General features: G+C 45.8%; 1 protein-coding gene across 1 annotated transcript in view; it reads right to left on the minus strand.

The window, feature by feature from the left end:
* Nucleotides 1-23,535, minus strand: part of LOC130128449 (glutamate receptor ionotropic, kainate 5-like) — a 175,608-nt gene that overhangs the window by 42,577 nt on the left and 109,496 nt on the right. The window contains exons 14-15 of the mRNA XM_056298057.1: nucleotides 10,447-10,560; nucleotides 4,300-4,409 (exon numbers count right to left, since the gene is read on the minus strand). Coding sequence (XP_056154032.1) covers nucleotides 4,300-4,409; nucleotides 10,447-10,560 — 224 coding nt within the window. The remainder of the gene's footprint in view (nucleotides 1-4,299; nucleotides 4,410-10,446; nucleotides 10,561-23,535) is intronic.

The following is a 23,535-nucleotide window of genomic DNA, read 5'->3' on the forward strand; positions in this document are numbered from 1 at the left end:
TGACCATGCATCATCTCTCTGTCTCTTTTGATCGCCTGATGACTTTGGAGCCTGTTTGTGATGCATCCCGTTTCTCCATGGACCCAACCCTGGAGATTTATGCTATCGTTTGCGCTGTTCTCATTTAAAATTGCTTTTATACTATTTGTTTAACTATGACATCTTCTGCATCAGGCTCATCACTTCTCTTGTCTTCTTCCTCTCTCTGTGTGGATGCTGTATGGATGGATGTCTGCCTCGCCTCTTGTGCGTTTTCTCTGCAGGGCCCCAGTGAGCACAGCTGGTTTTGGGGTGCGGGGTCCCGCCGGCTCCTGACTAAATCTGTGGAGTTCCTGACGTTGTCTTGGATGGACACAGATTCACTAAAATTACCTGCTCTCTCTTAACAATTTTACTACCCACATTTAGATTTGATAAATGTTATGCATTAATGGTATACCTCGATCTGTGTAATGTATGATGTTACACTATAATCCTGTTATTTTTGTGTATTTTGACACCTATTGTATGTCTGTCCATCCTGGAAGAGGGATCCCTCCTCTGTTGCTCTTCCTGAGGTTTCTCCCATATTTATTTCCCTGGTAAGTTTTTTCTTGTGGAGGTTTTCCTTATTTGGGTCTAGGGTCCATAGATAGAGGGTGTCATATATCATGTATTGTCATATATTGTACTGATTGGGCGGCACGGTGGCGCAGTGGTTAGTGCGGTCGCCTCACAGCAGGAAGGTCCTGGGCTCGAGCCCCAGGGTAGTCCAACCTTGTGGGTCGTCCCGGGTCGTCTTCCATGTGGCGTTCGCATGTTCTCCCTGTGTCTGCGTGGGTTTCCTCCGGGTGCTCCGGTTTCCTCCCACAGTCCAAAGACATGTAAGTCAGGTGAACCGACTGCACTAAATTGTCCCTAGGTATGAATGTGTGTGTGTTTGTGTGTTGGCCATGTGATGGACTGGTGGCCTGCCCAGGGTGTCTTCCCACCTGCCACCCAATGACTGCTGGGATAGGCTCCAGCATCTCCGCGACCCCGAGAGCAGGATAAGCGGTTTGGATAATGGATGGATGGATGTTCTGATTGTAAAGCCCTTTGGGACTAAGTTGCGATTTTGGGCTCTACAAATTAAACTTGACTTGACATTTTAACAGGTGTGTAGACTTTCCCCACTGTGTAATTTCAGGACACAGAGAGAGAGAGAGGAAAAAAAAAGAGGAGATGTTTGTGACGGTATTGTAAAAAAGAGGGATAATTTAATAATTCATACAAATAGAATTGAATAACACAACGACTATTTTAGGTAGCGACTACTCTCTCAACCTGACTGAGAAGCGTTGAGATTGTGTCATTTTGTGGATGTTTGTGCATGAATGAAATTTTTTTTTTTTAAAAATCACTGCAATAGAAAGACAGTAGGAAGTGGAAGATGGCGAGCAGTACAGCGAGGAACATAAAACAGACACACAAACACGAACATCACCATCAGAGATATCAGCTCATCCTCACACTGCATATTTGTAATGCTGTTAACAGATATACATCCATTATTCACACCGCTTATCCCAACTGGGGTTGTGGGTTGGGGGAGCCTATCCCAGCAGTCATTGGGCGGCAGGCGGGGAGACACCCTGGACAGGCCGCCAGTCCATCACAGGGCCAACACACACACACACACACACACCTAGAGACAATTTAGTACGGCTGATTCACCTGACCTACATGTCTTTGGACTGATGCCATATTGCGGATATGATGTGACTGAAACTCTACATGGATAAATAGCAACAAGGCTGCTTTATCAAGAAGGGGGTACAGGGAGAATAGTAGTTTAATTGGAGGTGTGGACCTGACATTGTCAATTTACTCTAGTTATGATAATTCACCCTGACTGGCTGTAACTTATCCAGATGCCTACAACCATCCTGTGAATACAGCATCTGCATACACATCTGGAGATTTGCCAGTCATATAACTGTGTTCTTATTTCTAATGTATTGACAGACCAGCTGCTTGTAACGGCAGCTGCCATGTGCCTGGCTAAGTCAACAATATGGCCGCAATGATAGTTATTAATCATGCCATGCAAATGTTATCTAGAAATGTCATATACTGCTAACAATACATACTGTATATTGTTGTAACAATATTGTATGGTGTTGCTAACAGCTATGGCTTTATATTGTTGCTAATAAGAAACTTTGACTTGTTGCTAAAAGTGGATTTGATGTTTTATATTGTTGCTAATTAATGTTTTGTATTGTTGCAAATATACATATATATATATAAAATCCAGTGAGTCAAGTAAATGCTTTATGAGACGGTACAAGCCTGTTTCATGCCATAAGACTAACAGAATTTACTTGACTAACTGGACTACATATATATATATATATATATATATACACACACACACGACTATATATATAGTATATACTATATATATATATAAAAAAAATTGGGGGGGGGATCCCCCCCCCTCTTTTCCTCCCCAATTGTACGTGGCCAATTACCCAACTCTTCTGAGCCGTCCCGATCGCTGCTCCACCCCCTCTACCAATCCGGGGAGGGCTGCAGAATTTTTCACTGCTAGCACTACATACTGTATTGATGCTGACAACATGCAATACTCTGATGCAACACTGACAATAGTTTATGCTATTTAATGTTGCTAACACTAGTTATCACTGCTAATAGTTGATGTGTAATCTTGCCAACACTACATATAACATATTGTTGCTGACAAAGCTGTATAGGCCTGCCTTTGAAACATGTAAACATGTTTAATGTTAACACCCAATATTATGTTAAGGTAAAACTTGATGTTGTATACTTTGTTGACGTAGCATATTGCTTGTGCCACACATTCTGCGGTGTTGCTGACAGCGAGTGCTCTGTGTTCCTGCTGGGTACTGTAGCTGTGCTGTCGCCTGTTCGCTGCTATCAATTTATCCTCTGTGGTATTGTTCTCTGGCAGAGCAACACACAGACATATGGTGCCAATAAAGTTTGTCTGTTCAATAGAATGGATGGAGAGAACAGTCACACTCAGGAAACTGTGGTTATGAAGTAACATCCCATCTCCTCCCACAGGAGCGCTGTCATTTGTCGGACGGAAAATAAGACTGAACACGTTGTTTCTCCAGCTCTGTGTGAAGGCACAGCGTCTCACAAAAACTTCATGACAGGTCACGGTCAGGTTAAGTACACCATAACAGCATATTTTACCCATCCATCAATCCATCATCCATCCATCCATCTCTAAAGAAACTTTCTTCACAACAACGGCCGACGTTCTTCTGCTTCCTGTTCAGTAGGCTAAGTATTGTTTCTCCCGATTGTCCACATTGTTAAAAATCTAACTTTCTGTCACCTTCCATTCTGTCTGTCATCACTAGTGTTGTGTTGTAAAACAGCATTCAACACAATACTACAAGTGCTATATTGACATATATTTATGTTTCTGTTGTCAGGCTACACAATTATAAAAGGGGATGTAGTCGAGGGTAACAACATGCTAACAGCCATGAAATCCCCGTTAGCCTCAGTTAGCCACTTAGCATTTTGTGATACTTGATCTTCTACTACTACTACTTTCGGCTGCTCCCGTTAGGGGGCGCCACAGCGGATCGTCCGTTTCCATTTCTTCCTGTCTTCTGCGTCTTCCCTCTGTCACACCAGCCACATGCACGTCCTCCCTCACCACATCCATAAACCTCCCCTTTGACCTTCCTCTTCTCCTCTTCCCTGGCAGCTCCATATTCAGCATCCTTCTCCCAGTATACCCAGCATCTCTCCTCCACACATGTCCAAGCCATCTCAATCTTGCCTCTCTTGCTTTGTCTCCAAACCGTCCAACCTGAGCTGTCCCTCTAATATACTCGTTCCTAATCCTGTTCTTCATCACTCCCAACAAACATCTCAACATCTTCAGCTCTTTGTGATTCTTGATCCAATCGCTATTTTTCTGGATGTGCAATTGTCTGAACACAAAAACATAAAAATATGCCAATAACAGCACCTGTATTGCGTTATACATCCTGTTGAAACAAGATGTGTGATCGCAGACAGAAATCAAAGGTGACAGAAAGTTGACTTTTTAACTTTGTGGGGAATAAGAAGAACTGCTCTTCACCCTACCGAGCAGAAACGCAAGCCACTTCTGTGGAAAAGGTTGACTACCTGACCAAACAGAGGACAGTTCCCTAAACTCAGTAGGCCATTAGCTATATTCTCACACACACACACACACACACACACACACACACACACACACACACACACACACACACACACACACACACACAGGTGTATTACCTGGCAGCGAGGAAGAGGACACAGCTGACAGCAAGGTAGGCCAGCAGCATGAAGAGCCAGACGGCTGGAGAGAAAGGATCCAGGAAGGAGAAATAACCTGGTTTACGACCCTAATACACACACACGCACACACACACACACACACAAAACACACCATCAATTATAGACAACATTTGTGGGATTCTGTCTGAAAGGAAAGATTTCGTTCCAAAGTTTCAAAACATTTTGAATCCACGTAAATCTGACAGTCAACATGTGCAAAATCAGTCTGTGAATACGTCACCGCGTGTCAACCACAGACTTGAGAAACCTTAGCGTCCGGGTGGCGTGGCGGTCTATTCTGTTGCCTACCAACACAGGGATCGCCGGTTCGAATCTCCATGTTACCTCCGGCTTGGTCAGGCATCCCTACAGACACAACTGGCTGTGTCTGTGGGTGGGAAGCCGGATGTGGGTGTGACCTGGTCGCTGCACTCGCGCCTCCTCTGGTCAGTCGGGGCGCCTGTTCCCAGTTGCCGCTCCGACCCCTCTGCCAATCCGGGGAGGGCTGCAGACTACCACATGCCTCCTCCGACACATGTGGAGTCACATGAGGAGTTTCACCAGGGGGATGTAGTGTGTGGGAGGATCACACTATTCCCCCCAGTTCCCTCTACCCCCCAAACAGGCACCTCGACCAGCAAGAGTAGGCGCTAGTGCAGCGACCAGGTCACATACCCACATGTGGCTTCCCACCTGCAGACAGGGCCAATTGTGTCTGTAGGGACACCCGACCAAGCCGGAGGTAACGCAAGGATTCGAACCAGCAATCCCTGTGTTGGTAGGCAACAGAATAGACCGCCACGCCACCCGGGCGCCCTGATTTTCTATAAATTCGAACATTTATTTGTTTGTAACAAACCTTATCCATCTGGTGCCTCCATGGATGAAAGAAGACCTGGGTGTTTAACTGACTAAACCAGCCAGGTTCAGATACACACGCTGTCACCGGCAAAAATCCACACACACATTTCCATTTTTAGCCAGGAAACATGCGTCACTATAAAAGACTGTCTTTGACAACCAAGACAGCAGCCCCATCTGGGACACAGTTGGACACATCGCCATATGAAAACATGATATGGTCTTTTTCAGATGCTGGTCAACACAAAAAGGCCCTAAATGTTAAAAACTCATTTATCTCTCAACAGTACTCAAACCCAAGTCCGCAAACACGTCATTTCTTTGTCATTCAAGAAATAAGACTTGAGGACATTTTATTTTTTCAAACCTTTTTTTTACAAATGTGTGTTCTACTATTTTCTCACAGTGTTTCGTTGGCAGCTAACTTAACAGCACGCTGCCGCCAGATGAGACGGGGCTTCCTGACGCGAGCCGCCTCTTCTGCCTAAACGCCTTCAAGCATCTGACCATCACATCGTTTAGCACATTATGTGATAAATCGTCACACCCAGGTTCTTTAAACTGGCAGGTGCTTAAGAAATAAACCGCTAATGAAATGAGGGCATTGTGGACATAAAATCACGCTTCCTAACACCAGGGGGCAGAATACTGATAAACACAATGGCGGTCTTCTAATGGGTGAAGATAACGTATTGAGCAATTAAACAGATTACCTTCCTTAAGTATGCTCCGAAGCCACGAAGATAAATGTTCTGTGTGTGTGTGTGTGTGTGTGTGTGTCTAGACACAGGAAGATTATTGGTAGGTGGGGGTGGGGTATCTGTGTCTGTATGTGATGCATGCGTTGGCCTGTACACTGCCAGATATAGTTCTATCGCTAATGTGGTTTGTACAACACCGTTGCCAATTTGTATTTGTATGTATGTGTGTGTGTGAACTTTTCTATGTCCACCGACATGTGTGTTGAGGTGCAAGTAACCATTTCTGTGTTTGCATTTGACTGCTGTCTAGATGACTAACAATTGTGTGAGTACATGTGTGAGTGCATTTGTGCATGTGTCGCCACCTTGCCGTGGTGGACAAGCTTGCGTGTACTAATGATCCAAAAAGCTATGTTGTCCCGAGCTTGGCTCCTGCTGGGGTCATCCAAGATGGATAGGTAAAGGGGGAGGTTACAGACGAAGTGCGGTCCAACAAAGACTTCAACAGCGGAACTGCTGGAAGATGCCTCCAGGTCACAATGGCAATGAAGGTGGATGAAGGCTGCAACAGAGGGTGGTCCCCAATCGTCTTGGTTTTCCATGCCATTGGACTCTGTCCACCCCCTGCCAAGGACTGTGTGGTGGCTGCAAGCACATCAGCCTATCCAGGTAAAAACCTGCCAGATGCAGGAATCCTCCCGCAAGGGAATCAACCCATAAACATCCTGTGTCAAAGCCCTACGGTGATCAGGAGGAGGTGACAGGGGCTGGACAGTGAAGTCTGGCAGCCCCTAGCCACAACCTGGCACACATAGCTAGGCAGCATCAGACGGTGGTCTGTAGGATGACTTTGGAGATGAAGAAGAGGAAGAGAGTGAAGGCAGAGCCAAGGATCAAATGGTGGAAGTTGAAGGAAGACTGTTGTGTGGAGTTCAGGAAGGAATTAAGACAGGCCCTGGGTGGTAGTGAAGAGTTGCTGGATGGCTGGGCAACCACTGCAGAAATAGAGAGACAGACAGCTGGGAAGGTACTTGGTGTGCCATCAGGGCAGAGGAGGGAAGACAAGGAGACTTGGTGGTGGAATGAGGAAGTACAGCAAATTATTCAGAGGAAGAGGTTGGCAAAGAAGAAGTGGGATAATCAGAGAGATGAAGAAAGTAGACAGGAGTACAAGGAGATACAGCGTAAAGCGAAGAGAGAGGTGGCAAAGGAAAAGGCATATGGTGAGTTGCATGAGAGATTAGACACTACGGAAGGAGAAAAGGACTTGTACCGATTGGCTAGACAGAGGGACCAAGCTGGGAAGGATGTGCAACAGGTTAGGGCGATCAAGGATAGAGATGGAAATGTGCTGACAAGTGAGGAGAGTGTTTTGAGAAGGTGGAAGGAGTACTTTGAGGGGCTGATGAAGGAAGAAAATGAGAGAGAGAGAAGGTTGGATGATGTGGGGATAGTGAATCGGGAAGTGCAGTGGATTAGCAAAGAGGAAGTGAAGGCAGCTATGAAGAAGATGAAGAGTGGAAAGGCAGTTGGTCCTGATGACAAATGTGTGGATGGATGGAGATGCTTAGGAGAGATGGAGTTGGTGGAGTTTTTAACTAGATTGTTTAACACAATCTTGGAAAGTGAGAGGATGCCTGAGGAGTGGAGAAGAAGCATACTGGTACCGATTTTCAAGAACAAGGGCAATGTGTAGAACTGTAGCAACTACAGAGGTATAAAGTTGATCAGCCACAGCATGAAGATATGGGAAAGAGTAATAGAAGCTAGGTTAAGAGGAGAGGTGATGATCAGCGAGCAGCAGTATGGTTTCATGCCACGAAAGAGCACCACAGATGCGATGTTTGCTTTGAGAATGTTGATGGAGAAGTATAGAGAAGGTCAGAAGGAGTTACATTGTGTCTTTGCGGATTTAGAGAAAGCATATGACAGAGTGCCGAGAGAGGAGGTGTGGTATTGTATGAGGATGTCGGGAGTTGCAGAGAAGTATGTAGGAGTGGTACAGGATATGTATGAGGGAAGTGTGACAGTGGTGAGGTGTGCAGTTGGAATGACAGATGGGTTCAAGGTGGAGATGGGATTACATCAAGGTTCGGCTCTGAGCGCTTTCTTGTTTGCAATGGTGATGGACAGGTTGACAGACGAGATCAGGCAGGAGTCTCCATGGACTATGATGTTTGCAGATGACATTGTTATCTGTAGCAAGAGTAGGGTGCAGGTTGAGGAGAGCCTGGAGAGGTGTAGGTATGCACTTGAGAAAAGAGGAATGAAAGTCAGTAGGAGCAAGACAGAATACGTATGCGTGAACGAGAGGGAGGACAGTGGAATGGTGGAGAATGCAAGGAATACAAGTGATGAAGGCATATGAGTTTAAATACTTGGGGTCAACTGTTCAAAGTAACAGGGAGTGAGAAAGAGAGGTGAAGAAGAGAGTGCAGGCAGGGTGGAGTGGGTGGAAAAGAGTGTCAGGAGTGATTTGTGACAGAAGGGTACCAGCAAGAGTTAAAGGGAAGGTTTACAAGATGGTTGTGAGACCAGCTATGTTGTATGGTTTGGAGACAGCGGCACTGACGAAAAGACAGGAGGTGGAGCAGGAGGTGGCAGAGTTGAAGATCCTAAGATTTTCATTGGGACTGATGAAGAAGGACAGGATTAGGAACGAGTATATTAGAGGTCACCATGCTCACCCTACTGTATGGGTCAGAATCATGGACCACATATAGCAGGCACCTGAAGACACTCGAGGCATACCAACAGTGACGCCTCAGGAAGATCCTTAAGATCAGCTGGGAGGATAAGCACACCAACTTCATCATGTTCGAGGAGGCCAACATGCCTACTATAACTGCCACCATTGCGCAACAACAGCTGTGATGTACTGGCCATGTCCTCTGCGTGTCTGACTCTCGCCTCCTTCAGAAGTTCAACTTGTATCACTTTGGCAGTTATCCTTGGGTTTTTATCTACCATTCGAACTAGCCTTCTATTCAATCTGGGGTTGATTTTGCTCTTGCGGCCATGCCCAGGGAGGTTGGCTACAGTTCCGTGGACCTTCAACATCTTAATATTAGCAACTTGTCCCAGGAACATCGAGCTGCTTGGAGATGGTCTTCTAGCCTTTACCCTTACCATGCATGTCTACTATTTCCTTCCTGATCTCCTCAGACAGCTCTCGCCTTTGCTTTCTCCGGTCCATGTTCAGTGTGGTGCACACAATGACACCAAACCGCACAGTGACTACTGTTCTCCGTTTAAATAGGCTGAATGACTGATTACAAGATTAGAGGCGTGTGGTACTAATTAAAAATGTAATTAGTTTGAAATATCATTATAAACCAACTATTTATTATCTTTTCTAAGAGGTACCAACAAACGTGTTCAGGACATTTTAGAATATCTTTGTAGAATAAGTAATATTTCATCTCTTTTCACAGCGTCTCTGCTTTATTCTATGACATACCAAAGGCATGCAAGTGTATGTCACAAAATAGCTTTTAATATCATCACTTTTCAGGAGGAATAAAGCTTTATTTCAACGAGCTGTAGGGTCACCAACAAATTTGAGCACATCTGTACATGTGTGAGTTTATGAAAGTATGTGTCTACGTGTGTGTACGAGAATGTATAACCCTCCTTCGCTGCCAGGTTCCTCCCACTAGCCATCACTGTGTGTAAAAATGAGCTCCTACTTGACTTAATCTCTAAATAAGCATTAAGATATCAGTGTGGGACATAATTGTTTAAAGATAGACTCGACTGTACATATATTACTTGGCTGAGTGATCACTGAGTCAATACACAGCGGCCCTAATGGTGGACCAGATCAAACAGGTAGAATAAGCCAAAGCTGTGCATGCTAATGGAATCTGAACATACTGTAATGTATCACATTACACGCGGGACTTGTCCGGCCGCAGGGAGCAGGGGTACTGCATTTCATGATAATTACGGACACTTACAAAAGTTTTCACAACCTTGACTTATCAGGGGACAGGTTAGCAAAGCGTGAGCATGTATGTTCACCGTTCAGTTGAGCTGACTTCATCCAATCTTGTTAGCTCGCCGATGCTATCACACACACACACACACACACACACACTCTTGGACTGTTGACGCCGGAGAATTGGGAGAGGGGGTTAAACACTGCCCGAGGAATTCTCAACAGTGCATTGTAAAACCTTACTGCTCAATTCACTGAATGGATTAAGTCAACGCTATGCTAACTTTTCATTAAATTAAAATCAGTTACAACTAGCTTATTCATTCATATGAACTCAATTGTACATCTCTATCTATTTAACTCAGTTCTGTTATGTAAGATTCATCTGGTGACAGATACCAAGTTAGAGAAACCCAACGTTTACGCTTACGGCCAGCCATGTTGCCGCTCTTCTTCTGCATGCGTGTGCGTGTGTGTTTGTGGGGGGGGGTTTGCAGGTTTAGCATGCAGTAATATTGGGGAGCTAGGGAGAATTTTTTTTTATATAATATTTAGACACAACATATACATATAAACCAATCGATAGACAGGCGACAGACTTACCATATGAACTTTGTAGAGGATGCTGATCCCCAGAGACATGAAGGGCTTGGAGAAATCTATTACCTTCTCCCTCTCAGAGGTGATGGTGAAGCTGGCAACTGCCAGATCTGCTTTCTGCATGAGTGAGAGAGAGAATTTTGAATTTACAACAGCTGTTTATTTAACAAGAAAACAAACTTTAATAATGAACAATGACATCATCAGACGTAGTCACTCCTTTATATTAACATGCACAAAAAGAGTTTCAACTTTCATCACTGAACCAAGATCGATTCAAAGTGAGAGAGAGCGAGAGAGAGACAGAAAGAGAGAGCGAGACTTTATGGATAGAATGCTATCATTTGTAGCAACATCAGGTGCTACAACAGTGTAGTGTCCATGGAAGCGGGAAGGTAAGGAGAAGATTGGAAGAACAGGACATGAGAGAGACAGAGAGAGAGACAGAGCTAGAGAGAGAGAAAGAGAGAGAGAGAGACTGACTTTTGATGTTCTTTAATGAACAGTCACCTCATAAAAACATCCATCCATTATCCAAACCACTTATCCTGCTCTCAGGGTCGTGGGGATGCTGGAGTCTATCCCAGCAGTCATTGGGCGGCAGGCGGGGAGACACCCTGGACAGGCTGCCAGGCCATCACAGGGCCCTCATAAAATATTTATATTCTTAATAACCTAACATGCAACCTACACCTCACAAACTGCCACCCCCCCCACACACACACTCTTACTCATATCCACACACAGGCGCACACATACACACACCAACCACCACCATCAGACCCTCGCCTCCATCCCCCTGCTTACATTCATATAGATCATAACAACCATTACAAACATACAGTCAAGTCCCCCTCTCCAACAAAACATACAGCTCTCCCCATCACCAGACATGTTCGAAACCCACGGTATTATTCACCCAGCTGTAATACGCATATTCTGCTCTCAGGCGTGCAGTGACAAGTGCCCTGAATAGGGCAACTGGATCCACACACCCACTCCCTCTCACCCTGTTCCTCCTTGTAAGCCATGTGGCAACCTTAGCTTGGCCAACAAAAAGTTCACATGTATACACGTTGCCCTGTTCCTATGTGAGTACATCAGCCCTAAGATGTACAGCCCCACAGTAAAGCCCACCCCCAGCTCCTCACATGCCATCAATAAGCAGGTCAAACAATGATGTCGCACGATTACATTCAGCAAAAAGTTGAAAAACTGTTTCAGGCGCTTTACAGAAGGGGCAACTCACCCCCACATTAGGATTCACCCTATGGAGAAAAACATTAGTGGCCAAAGCCCCATGAGCCACCCTCCACTGCAAAGCCCCTGCTCTTTTTGCGAGAGGGGGTTTGTAAAAACCCCTCCACCTAAACCCTACCATGCCCTGCCCTGAAAGATAGTTGCCACTATTGTTCCCTCACCTCCTGTAACTTCCCAAGGTATCTGACCTTCACGGCCACCTCATACAGAATCTTCCCCCCCAGGTCCTCCAGCCTCCCCAGTCCTGCCTCCCATCCTCTTTCTGCCATTGCCATGTGTTAGCTATGACATTAATGGAGGGAAACTCTTGGAGTACCTCTTCCCTGCAAGAACCTCAACCAGGCTTTGACGGCCTACGGCAGTCTCCATCAACCCTCCGGTGAGCCTCTGTTGGAGCCTCAATGATGTCACTCCTGTTTGTAGTGCCAGTTCTTTAATGTCTTTCCAATCCCCTTTTTCATGTGACCAGAGGTGTCACAGCTTAGAGACGCTTCCCCTCATGAGGCGTCGTGCCAGGCCTGCAGAGTCAGCCTTGTGTAATGGCCCTGGCTCTATCCCCTCAGCTCGTGAAATTTCTAGCAGACTCTAGGCCTTCAGTACTGACATATAGATGCCCGAGATCCCCATAGTTTCCAGTTTAGCCTGATCCATTATAAATAGTTGGCGGTCCAGCACATAACCATCAGTCCCCTGGATTACTGCACAAGCTGATGGCCCCCAGCACACATCCTTCTTATACAGCAGCCTCTGTGCTGCCTTGAGTCGGAAAGCTGCCACTCTGCTCTCCAGGTCCACCAGACCCTGCCCGCCCTCACTGATAGGTAGGCAGAGAACTGCAGCCTTCAGTCAGTGGTGCCCCTACCAAACGAAATCCACCAGAATCCTCTGGATCTCTGCTAAGCAGCTACCAGAAGGATTAAGGACTGCCAACCGGTGCCACAGGAGGACGCTGCCAAGATGTTAATTATTGGAACCTTCCCACTGTAACACAACTCTGTGAGTAACCACTTCAATTTGCCTAACCTTGCCCTGATTCTCTGCATGACACCTTCCCAGTTTTTAGTGACCTAGCCCTCTGAGCTCAAATGTAACCCTAAGACCTTGAGTCCTACTCGACTCCACCTAAGCCCCCCCCCCCCGGTAGCTGTGGCAGTGTGGATCCCTGCCCCACACCACAAAGATTCATACTTAGCCCAATTTAATTTGGCTGATGAAGCCCATTGGTAATCCCCCAAAATCTGCTCCAGCAGCATGTTACTATCCTGCCTATCCCTGATAAACACTGTCAAATCATCTGCACAGGCAGACCAAAAAAAGGGGTTCCCTCAGCCCTACCTGTGGGGCGCACACACCCTGCAACCTGCTCCTTAACAAATATAAAAAGGGTTTTATTGCTAGGGTGTAAAGTTGCCGAGACAATGGGCCGCCCCGAAGGATCCTTCTACCAACCTGCACAGGCATGCTAAGACCCCCACCCAGTTTTAATAGACATGTTGCTCCATTGTAAAGCATCTTAACCATTGAAATAAAGCTCTGTCAAACCCAAAACCCAAAACAGCTTGAACAAGTACCCATAGTCCACCCTGTCAAAGGCCTTTTCTTGGTCTAATGACACAGCCCCAAAAGTGATGTCACTAGTCCTACACCAGTCCAACATATCTCCTATTAGAAATAAACTGTCCATAATAGATATGCTTGGCACACCATAGGACTGGTCCCTGTGCACCACAGTCTTGATGTGTTTGTTCAGTCTATTAGCCAGGCATTTAGCAACCAGCTTATAGTCCACACAGAGCAAAGCCACAGGGCTCCAGTTTTTCAGGTCATTCAAGTCCCCTTTTTTAGGCAAGAGAGCAAGAACTGCACAACGGCAGTGCAAAGGCAGTTCTCCTGTCCCAATGCATTCACGCAAGACATAAAATAAGTCCTGGCCAATGGTGGCCCAGAAGGCTGGTTAAAACTCCACCAGCAAGCTGTCAACCCCTAGAGCGCGACCAAAATTCACTTGGGGTATGGCCTTGGAAGGGTCCTCATATGACAATGGAGAGTCCAATGCAGCCTTATGCGGATCAGATAACTGCGAGCTCAGATAACAGCATCTCTGTACATACCGGGTAACATTACTCAGCACCATACAGATCATAATAAAACCTGACAGCTTCCTCCCTCATTTCCCCAACCACACCTGTGACATTGTCATTTGATAAACGTAAACAATGCATCTGCCTGTCTTCGGACACATTCCACTCCAGTCCAAAGAAAAAGGCACTTCTTGCATCCATTTCTCTTAACATCGAAAACCAAGCTCTCACAAACATGTTTTGCACAGTCCTGTAGGAGCCCCTTCAGTTCTCTGCTTAACTCAGCCCTGTTGTCACACAGCCCAATATCATCCCCTGCAAACAACTCTGCCTCCACCTCTCTTATACTTTGCTCCAGACTCACCAGTGTTCTCTTGGCCTCTACAGTTGAGAAGGCTGTGTATTGCTGGCAGAAATGCCTGAAGTGTACTTTACCAACATCCCATCGCTGACTCAGGGACTCAAAATCCCCCTTTTTTCTGTCTCCGCCAGAACATCCCAAAATTGGTGCGAAAGGTGACATTTTGCAAGAGCTTTGCATTAAACTTCCTATATGCAGACTGATGTGGCCTTCAGGAGATTACCACGTGCAACATCGCTAAGTGGTGATCAGAAAAACCCACAGAACATATGTTTGCCTTTATCATTTTGTTACTATGACATCTAAAAATGTATAATCGGTCCAGTCATGCTGCACTAACCTTATCCCCCACCACCGTCATCCCTGTAAACTTTTTACCTACTGGAAACTTTAGTCTCCATGCATGCATGCATCCAGCCATCCATCCATTATTCAAACCGCTTATCCCAATTGGGGTCGTGGGATGCTAGAGCCTATTCCAGCAGTCATTGGGTGGCATGCCCCCGGGGAAACGCCCTGGACAGGCCGCCAGTCCAACACAGGGCCGACACATTCACACCTAGGGACAATTTAAGTATGTCCGATCCACCTGACCTACATGTCTTTGGACTGGGGGAGGAAACCGGAGCACCCGGAGGAAACCCATGCAGACACGGGGAAAACATGCAAACTCCACACAGAGGACGACCCGGGATGACCCCCAAGGTTGGACAACCCCAGGGTTCAAACCCAGGACCTTCTTGCTGTGAGGTGAGAGTGCTTATCACTGAACCACCATATTTTAGTCTCCATGTATCCACCAAATCACTACTCTGCACTATTGTCTCTCAACACCACTGCTGAAGTTGTGTGCCCCCCGCCCTCCCCAGCCCATCTCTGGCATGGTCAATAGTGCAATTCCAATCTCCCTTAAGCACCATCATCACATCAGCACTCAAGGTTAACAATTCCTGCTTTAGTCTATTAAATAATACTACCCTCTCACTCCTTACATTTGGTGCATAAACATTACAAACACAATCTCCATACCCCCCCGCCCCATAGCAGCCATCACCATTAGCAGCCTTCCTGTGGCCACTTCGTTTGAGAGGTAATATTAACCTTTAAGCCTGGTGCAAAGAGGATAGCTACAGCTGCACTATATTTTGTGCCATGGCTAATAACCCCCCCCCCCTCCAACAGAGTCCCCAGTCCACCTCATTATTTACATACATCACTGTGTTTCTTACAAAAACACTACATTCAGATTTTGTCTAACATAGTCAACAACCCCTTTTATATTAAGAGAACCTGCCATCAGAACCTCCACAAGAAAAGGGAGCGAAAAGGTGAAAAGCATGAACAAGAAAAAAAGAAGCAGCCCCACTGTCATGCTTTCATTTTTCAACTGCGGCAAACCGTCAGGGCCTTCTAGGCCTTCGGTGAAGGCCTAAGATTCCATAGAAAAAGGAAAACACTTTCAAAAATATAATACAATCTTCTAATCAATCTGTTAATATCGCATTAGATTTTGATTTCGACTACACATATGAATTTGGGAGGCTCTGCTTGCAGTCTCTCAGCCAAAAAAAAAAAAAAAATCATCCAATCAGCTTTTCCCCTCTGTTGTAACTGTGTGAGAAGACTCCTCCTGCCAGCACCTTCGGTATCTCAAGTGAAGGTCTCCACTATCTAAATAAGTTAGGCGTTAATACTGGACCGATGGATTACTCAACCAATCAGATTTTGATGTGTAGCGGATGGGAGTATTCTTTTATACTTGCACAGCGTCATAGGGCCTTCGCAGCATACAGCCTACGTGATCGATTGTTCAGCCAATCAGCAGCAGCGCCTAGGTCGCAGTAGTTGGTGGCGAATGTTAGCTAGCATTTGTGTTTTTGATTTAGTTAGCTAAGCTAGCTAGCTGTGAATGAGAATAAAGTCTCAAGGAGAACTCATGAAAGATGTGGTGGCAGATTTATTAGTCACACCATTTTCAAGACGATCATTTGGGGGAAAGCAAAGGATTGTGGAGATGGGCAGATCAACCCCACAGTTAGTGGCTCTGACCCAACCGGGGAAGACGTATGTGCGGCATTTCCAGGCAAGCACCTACGAAAGGTACTCGTGGCTCACTGGACCTGAGCAAAGCGGAAAACTTTACTGCTGGGCGTGCTTGCTTTTCTTGTCAAAGATCCTGCTCTCAGGGTGGCGGGATGCTGGAGCCTATCACTGGACGGCAGGTGGGGAGACACCCTGGACAGACCACCAGTCCAAAAGCAAAGAGGCTAAGAAAGCAGAAAAAAACCATAGCCCACAAACGCGTCCCTCTGAGGGAGAGGGAGAGAGAGAGAGCGAGACAGCTTGTAGCTTGACCAATGACGCATGAGAAAAGCCAGAGGAGTGGTAACGGGTGAAGAAACATGAGAAGAACACATCAAAGAGGGAAAAACAGGAAGGAGGGAAGACAGGGGCGATCAAGGAGGTCAGCAGAGGTCTGAGAAAAGAAAGGCAGGGAGAGCAAACGGGGTCAGTCAACAATGAAGCAAGAGAGGAGCTGGATGAGAGAGAGGTAGAGAGCATATTGGAGTCAACATGAATTTGTAGAGCTAATGGAGTGACAGGGAGATGACAGACCTGCGAGAGTGATAGGGCAAATACAGAGGCAGAGAGTGAGCAAGAGAGAGAGGTAGAGAGAGAGATAAAGGAGTATTTACGTGCACACAGTCATCTGAATCACAGCTCCTACTGAGTCAAGGTCTTATTCGGCATAAGCTGTTTGATCAAAGGTCACAAATCTCTGTGCACGCGAACACTATTTTCCGGTTATTTCCATGGAAACAGGGCAAGAGAGCAGAGTGAAATGAGAGGTCTCATCACTCCATCAGGCCTTCATGTTTTTCATCCGTGGGGGAAAAGGCTCATCCGTGTTATTGCCGTTGGGATTTGAGAGTTCAGATGAACGGCGGGTAAACAGAGTCTTCAAGAGGCATGGTTGACAATGGACTGTTATAGAGATCACACACTCACACTCTCTCACACACACACACACACACACGGTGTTCACGCAGATGGAGGCTTGGCGGCTGGTGTTTGATGGGTGTGTTTTGAAGTACACTGGTTGTTTTAAACGGACGAATGAACACCATAAAGCGAGACTGAGTTGGATGACAGCTAATGCGTAGAACCGGGTCCAGCACTCGGCGCTTCGCCAGTCTGGTCCACAGAGGTCCATATATCATGCTCAGCTAGGTCCCCCCACCCCCACTCATTTACCCCCTACAGAAACCTGCCTGCCACCTCTGTATTATTGGCATATTCCAGTGAGGTACACTAGAAACAAAAACAATGAAAATAACCTACATATTTCATGCAAATTTCAAGAAATCACAACTACCACAACATGAACTCGCTGGTGTTTTTTACTTATACGTAAGAAACACAATAGCGTAATTGGGATACATATATAACAAACACATATTTACATATATAAGAAACACATATTAAGAAACATATATTTACATATATAAGAAACACACTAGCGTGATGAGGCTACATATATAAGAAACACATATATTAAGAAACACATTTTTACATATATAAGAAACACAGTGTGATCAGGATGCCTCCTGGGCGCCTTCCTCTGGAGGTTTACCGGGCACGGCCAACTGGGTGGAGACCCCGGGGTAGACCCAGAACTCACTGGAGGGACTACATGTCCAATCTGGCCTGGGAACGCCCTTGGGATCTCGCTGGAGGAGCTGGAGGGCGTTGCTGGGGAGAGGGACGTCTGGAGTGCCCAACTTAGCTTGCTGCCACCGCGATCTGAACCCGGAGAAGCGGCTGAAGATGAACGTATGAATGAACGAACATTAGCGTAACACTCCCCTCCCCGGGAAAACGACATCGCTTCTTATTCTTCTGTGTTTCCAAGGTTAATGGGAGCCCTGCTGGTGGACTAAGAGCAGGTGCCAAGACTGTCTGCTGAGAACGATATTCTGGCAGGTTTAACAGTGACCGGGAGACACCTTCGTCTCCCAATTAAACAGCCATCTTCTGCTGCAGGGTTGAAGATGCCATTTTTCAGCCACAGTTAAAACGGCACCCCTGTTTCATTTGTTTGGAAACCCTTTGCGGTGATTCTGTGGGTTTTAATGAAATATTGATCTTTATTGTGCAGATGGAGTCATTGTGGAGGTCAGAAGCGTCTGCTGAATGCATTGTGAGCGACAGTGAATCTCCGCTCCGCTGTGCAGCTTGATGGCGAGTTCTCGGCGCTGTCACGGCCAAGGTTAGCTAGTCAATTCCCCGCAAGGCATGATGGGTTGAGCAGAACGCCATCGACCCCAGAGCCACCCATACTAAAATGTATGCACTCATTGTGCATTAAAACATCCCTTGAAATGCAGGAACATTTCACTATTCAAAAAGACTAAACTTTGTTCTGTTTCTAAGGAAGATCCATGAAACAATGGGACAACTGAGAGTAGGAGTTTTGTTTGATGATATAGTGTGTCAATCTCTCCCTTTAAACTCAACCTGAAATGTTCAAGATGTGGCTTCTCTGGAAGTTCAAACTGTTCAATCAGTCTTCGCTGGCTTCCTTTTGATGAAGGTTAAGCCTAAGTAAACCGCAGAAACACTTTTTTTAAGAAATAGTTAAAGCAGCGTTTCACAACAATGACACACGGTGTCACTGATGTAGCGGTCTATTCCGCTGCCTACCAACACGGGGGTCAGCGGCTCGAATCCCTGTGTTACCTCCGGCTTGGTCAGGCGTCTCTACAGACACAACTGGCTACGGCCTGCGGGTGGGAAGCAGGATGTGAAGAGTAGGGTAATTGGCCAAGTACAATTAGGGAGAAAGGGGGGGGGCTGTTGTGTGACTGTTGTGAACAGAATGACATGGAATCATTGTCTTCAGTTTGTAACTGGAAGTAGGTCTGTATTGACTGCACATTCTCGGTTCAGTAGCTAACATTACTTACGTTGGTTAGCTTGTCTGAATCTTGTTTTTAGCTCACCAACAATTCAGAAAACCAAGTTGATACATCAAAAACACTTAAAAACGTTTGTCAAAAGATTGATTTGTTTGAGCAGGTGTGGAAAATAATTTGTCTTGATGTTAAGAATCAATAGGTTTATTTTCATATAATGTATGATTATTTTTATTAACCAAGAATCAAATGCTGTATTATAATGGAAACTATTGCAGATTTTTATTAGATGTGTAAGAACTTTGTTAATAATGGTGTAAACAGCACAATAAGAATTTATGCATATTGTTAAAACCACTAGATGACAGTCTGTGTAACAGGCCACATTAGGCCACGTTGCCTAAAAGGATTGCCTAAAAAGATTGAGACAGGATTAGGCTACGTTGTCTAAAAGGATTGAGACACCATTAGATTCTGGAAACCAAAACAATGTCTTATTAAGAAAATATTTGGTGTATAGTGGGATGTGATCTAGAGTCAAAGATGTGGTCTAAAGTTAAGCTCCACAATAGGTGGAGTTAAGTTACAGTATAAAAGAGTGTGCTTTGGACAGGTTGCTTCAGTTGCTCTGGGGACCAGCTCAGTTTGTTGATGTGCCTTTTGTGTGCTAATTTAATAAACGTATGTACATCAGACTTGAAGGCATTGGACATTGAGTAATTGCATTGGACATTGAGTAATTGCACTGGACATTGAGTGACTAACTTTGAACCGTGTGCCGACAAGAAATTCTCCCACACTGAACTGGCAAGCCAGCCAGGACAGGTTTGGGGAAGCTGGATGGCCTGGCACGGGCTGCAGCTCATAACAACAGTGGCCACCAAAAAGAGGTAAGCAGAGCCTGTTTACAAAATCTGCATTGTTGGTTGTCTCTATGAAGCAGTGTGTGTCCACCTGGGCCAAAGCATTACTTGACCTCTCCTCTAAAGAACCTAAAATTGCTAAAATTGCTAAAGGGTCTGATGTGATATTGTGTGCATGAGGGGAAGAGAGAGTCAAGGCCAGAACAAATTCATGTGCAGGTGGGTGGAAAGATAAAATGACTGAGCGAGTGCTGAATGTGACGATAATGTGGTGGTTTGTTGTTTGTGCTGTGTATGCTGGAGGAATTATACTTTTGGCCTTGAAGTATTACAGGCAGTAAGATCAGAGACAGGAGAAAAGGAGAATAATAGGGAATAGTTTTGCTTTGTTGTCTTGTCTGAACTGACAGGTAGTTACTACATAAATAAAGTCACTAAGAGGACGGCGACACTGGCCAGAATCTGAGGAGAACTCAGAACAGTGTGAAGGTGTACAAAGTGGTGTGAATATGCTAGCAATTGTATGAATGGAAAGTGAGTCTTATGTGTTGAATCAGCTGACTAACTGGAGATTTGAAATAAGAAACTGGGAGAAGACACCAAGCTATGTCTGGAGCCACAGTACAAATATAATAGTACGTGAAAGGGAAGATTTCAGAATAGGGGCAATTTTAATTACAAGAGTGAGGGTTGAGTTTAAACTAGACTGTGACATATAACAGTAAGGCCTTTTCAGTGCCAATTGGACATATTCTACCACCTGATGAACCATTCAGACATCTCATGATAGACTATGTGGACATGTTGAATGGGCTCAAGGTAAAAGATACACGCCAGTGGTCGTGGATAGGTTTAGTAGATGGGTAGAAACAACACCTACAAACAGTCCAGATGTGAAATCAGTGGCAACATTTTTGTGTAAAGTGGTGTTTCCTAGATTTGGCATACCAGACAAGATTAGTTCAGACAATGGGCCACATTTTGTAGCAAAAATGATGAAGAGTATAGCCAAACCATTGGGGGTTAGGTGACGATTTGGGTGTGTCTGCCATCTAGTCACAGGGAATGGTGGAAAGGCTTAATGGCAGCTTGAAAGCAAAAATAGCTAAGATATGTACAGACAGCAAGATCAGTTGGGTGGAAGTATTGCCTTTGGCTTCAATGAGTATGAGAATGCAAACTAACAGAAGCACGCATCTAACTCTGCATGAATGCTAATGGGTCGACCCATGCCAGTACCATATCTCATAGGGCAATACAATGGACCTCTGCTTGAGCAGTTTCAAAGAGAGTTATCAACTATGTACAACATCTAACACAAAGCTATATTCCAACAGGTTAAAGGTGCCACTGAGGGGAGAACAAGCAGCATCCCTGACAATCTTTGGGAGATAAGTCCCGGAGACTGGGTGTATGTCAAGACATTCAAGAGAAAGTGGAATGAGCCAAGACGTGAAGGACCCTAAGGTAATTTTGACAACTCCCACTGCACTCAAGGTTGAAGGTACAACTGTTTGGTATCACCTCAATCACTGCTGCAGAGCTGTGGAGCCAGGACAAACACTGGAAGAAGTTAGAGATGACCTACCGGGAATAGTAGTAAGTCAGGCTGAGGAAGTTGTACCCCCCAGAGATGGAGGGAATGAGCAGATTGCAGCAGAATTTGGAGAGCCTTCCAGCTCTGTAAGAAGCACCTGTTTTGAAGAGGTTGATGATAGCACTATGTCTGGCCTCAATGAAGTTGTCATAACATGGTCTGGGAACCTGCCCCCCTCCCCAAGTTGACTTGCAGCTCCCAGTCTGATGCAGAGGTGAGGAGACCGGTTGCTAATCTGGGCTGTGACTGAGGCTGCTCACCAGCCCTGACAAAGGCAATGTTCCTCTGTCCGCGGGCTTGCTTGTTGTTGGCCACAGCTTTGGATATGGCCTCTGACACTGTATTCAGCACCTGGTCACGTCGCCAGCGGTAACAGCCCTCCCCCGGGGCTGATGGGCAGCTGCTGAGGATGTGCTTGAGTGAACCTTTTCCAGGGCACAGAGGACATGATGGAGAATCAATCTTGCCCCAGAGATGGAGATTTGCTGGGCTAGGCAAAACATCATATACAGCTTATACCATGAACTTGAGCCGTCGCGGTCCTGCCTGCTACATATTTGCCAGGAATATCTTCCTCTCCAGGGCAGGTGGGCCACAGCTCAGCCACCTTGGCCATGGCGAACGCCAGTGGTTTGTAGTCCACAAATGCTGTAAACTGGCGGGCCTCCAGCAGGGCCCAATGGTGAGGTAGAGGGCAAGGAGCCCTCAATCAAAAGTCCTGTACTTCAGTTTGCTGGGATGTAACTCTCGGTGGAAGAAAGTGAGCGGCTGCCAAGCACTGTTCACCCACTGCTTGTGCACCACACCAACTGCATAATCTAAAGCATCCGTGGTAATGGCGATTGGAGCCTTGGGTGATGGGTGCGCCAGCATTTTTGTGTCAGCCAGAGCAGTCTTAGCGTCCACAAACACCTTGTCCCTCTCTGGACCAGTCCACAATGCAATGTGTCTGGTGGCCTTTCCTTTCAGGGCCTTGTACAGGGGTCGCATGAGTTGAGCAGCTCATGGGATAAAGTGGTGGTAAAAGTTCGCCATGCCGAGGAACTCCTGCAGGGATGTGACTGTGAGCGGTCGCGGGAAGTTCACAACGGCGTCCACCTTTGACGGGAGGGGTACCACCCCGTCTTTGGTGATTCTTCTCAGGTCTCTGAATTGCCACCATACAACTTTAAAACACACGACGGCCATCACTGAGAAAACAAGCCACCGCTTCTTACCTGAAAAACACGCATCATTTTAACAGAAATCTGTCCCCCCCCCAATCTTCTGGGTGGTGCAAGGAGAATTCTTCTTGAATGTTTACAGTGGAATCACCCCTTAACCCCTATGAGTACAACTGCCCGCTTTGATTAAGGTTGAGAGATCTCGTTAAGTCATTAAGAAACCTCATTAACGCTTAGGTAGAGTCAACAGGGAGAGATGGTTTTATAGAGAGAGAGAGAGAGAGAGAGAGAGAGAGAGAGAGCTGATCCATAGCAGAGCATTTATCTGGACCCCAGATACCTCACTGCTCCTTAATTAATGCTTAATTGATTAACGAGCAGACACTTAAGCGAATTTCGTTCACTTTCATCAGCCACTTAAGCCCCTTAGAGTGCTCTCTCTCTCTCCCTCTATCACACACACTGTCTTAGTTTTTACCTTGTAATTGTCTAATAAGGGCATTTTCAAATTCAAATTCTCTCTCTCTCTCTCTCTAAAACCATCTCTCCCTGTTGACTCTACCCAAGTCACACAGACAGTTTTCTGTGTCTGTGTGAGTTTGTGTCTATCTGGAGAAAGAAGGGAGGGAGGGATTAAATCCATAAAATCAGGTATCTATGTGAGAGAAACTAGAGAGCGAGGGCGAGAGACAGAGAGATGACGAGCACCTGTAATTTGTGTTTGGTTTATATGAGAATAGAACATGGCTGCAAAGCTCACATGCAGTTCATGTATTCAGGTGTTTGTTTGCTTCGGTACAGTTGCGAGTACTCATGTGTGTTCGCGAGGGGTAAGGGGGGGGGGTGCATAT

Source organism: Lampris incognitus, chromosome 18, assembly GCF_029633865.1.
Source record: "Lampris incognitus isolate fLamInc1 chromosome 18, fLamInc1.hap2, whole genome shotgun sequence".
NCBI lineage: Eukaryota > Metazoa > Chordata > Actinopteri > Lampriformes > Lampridae > Lampris > Lampris incognitus.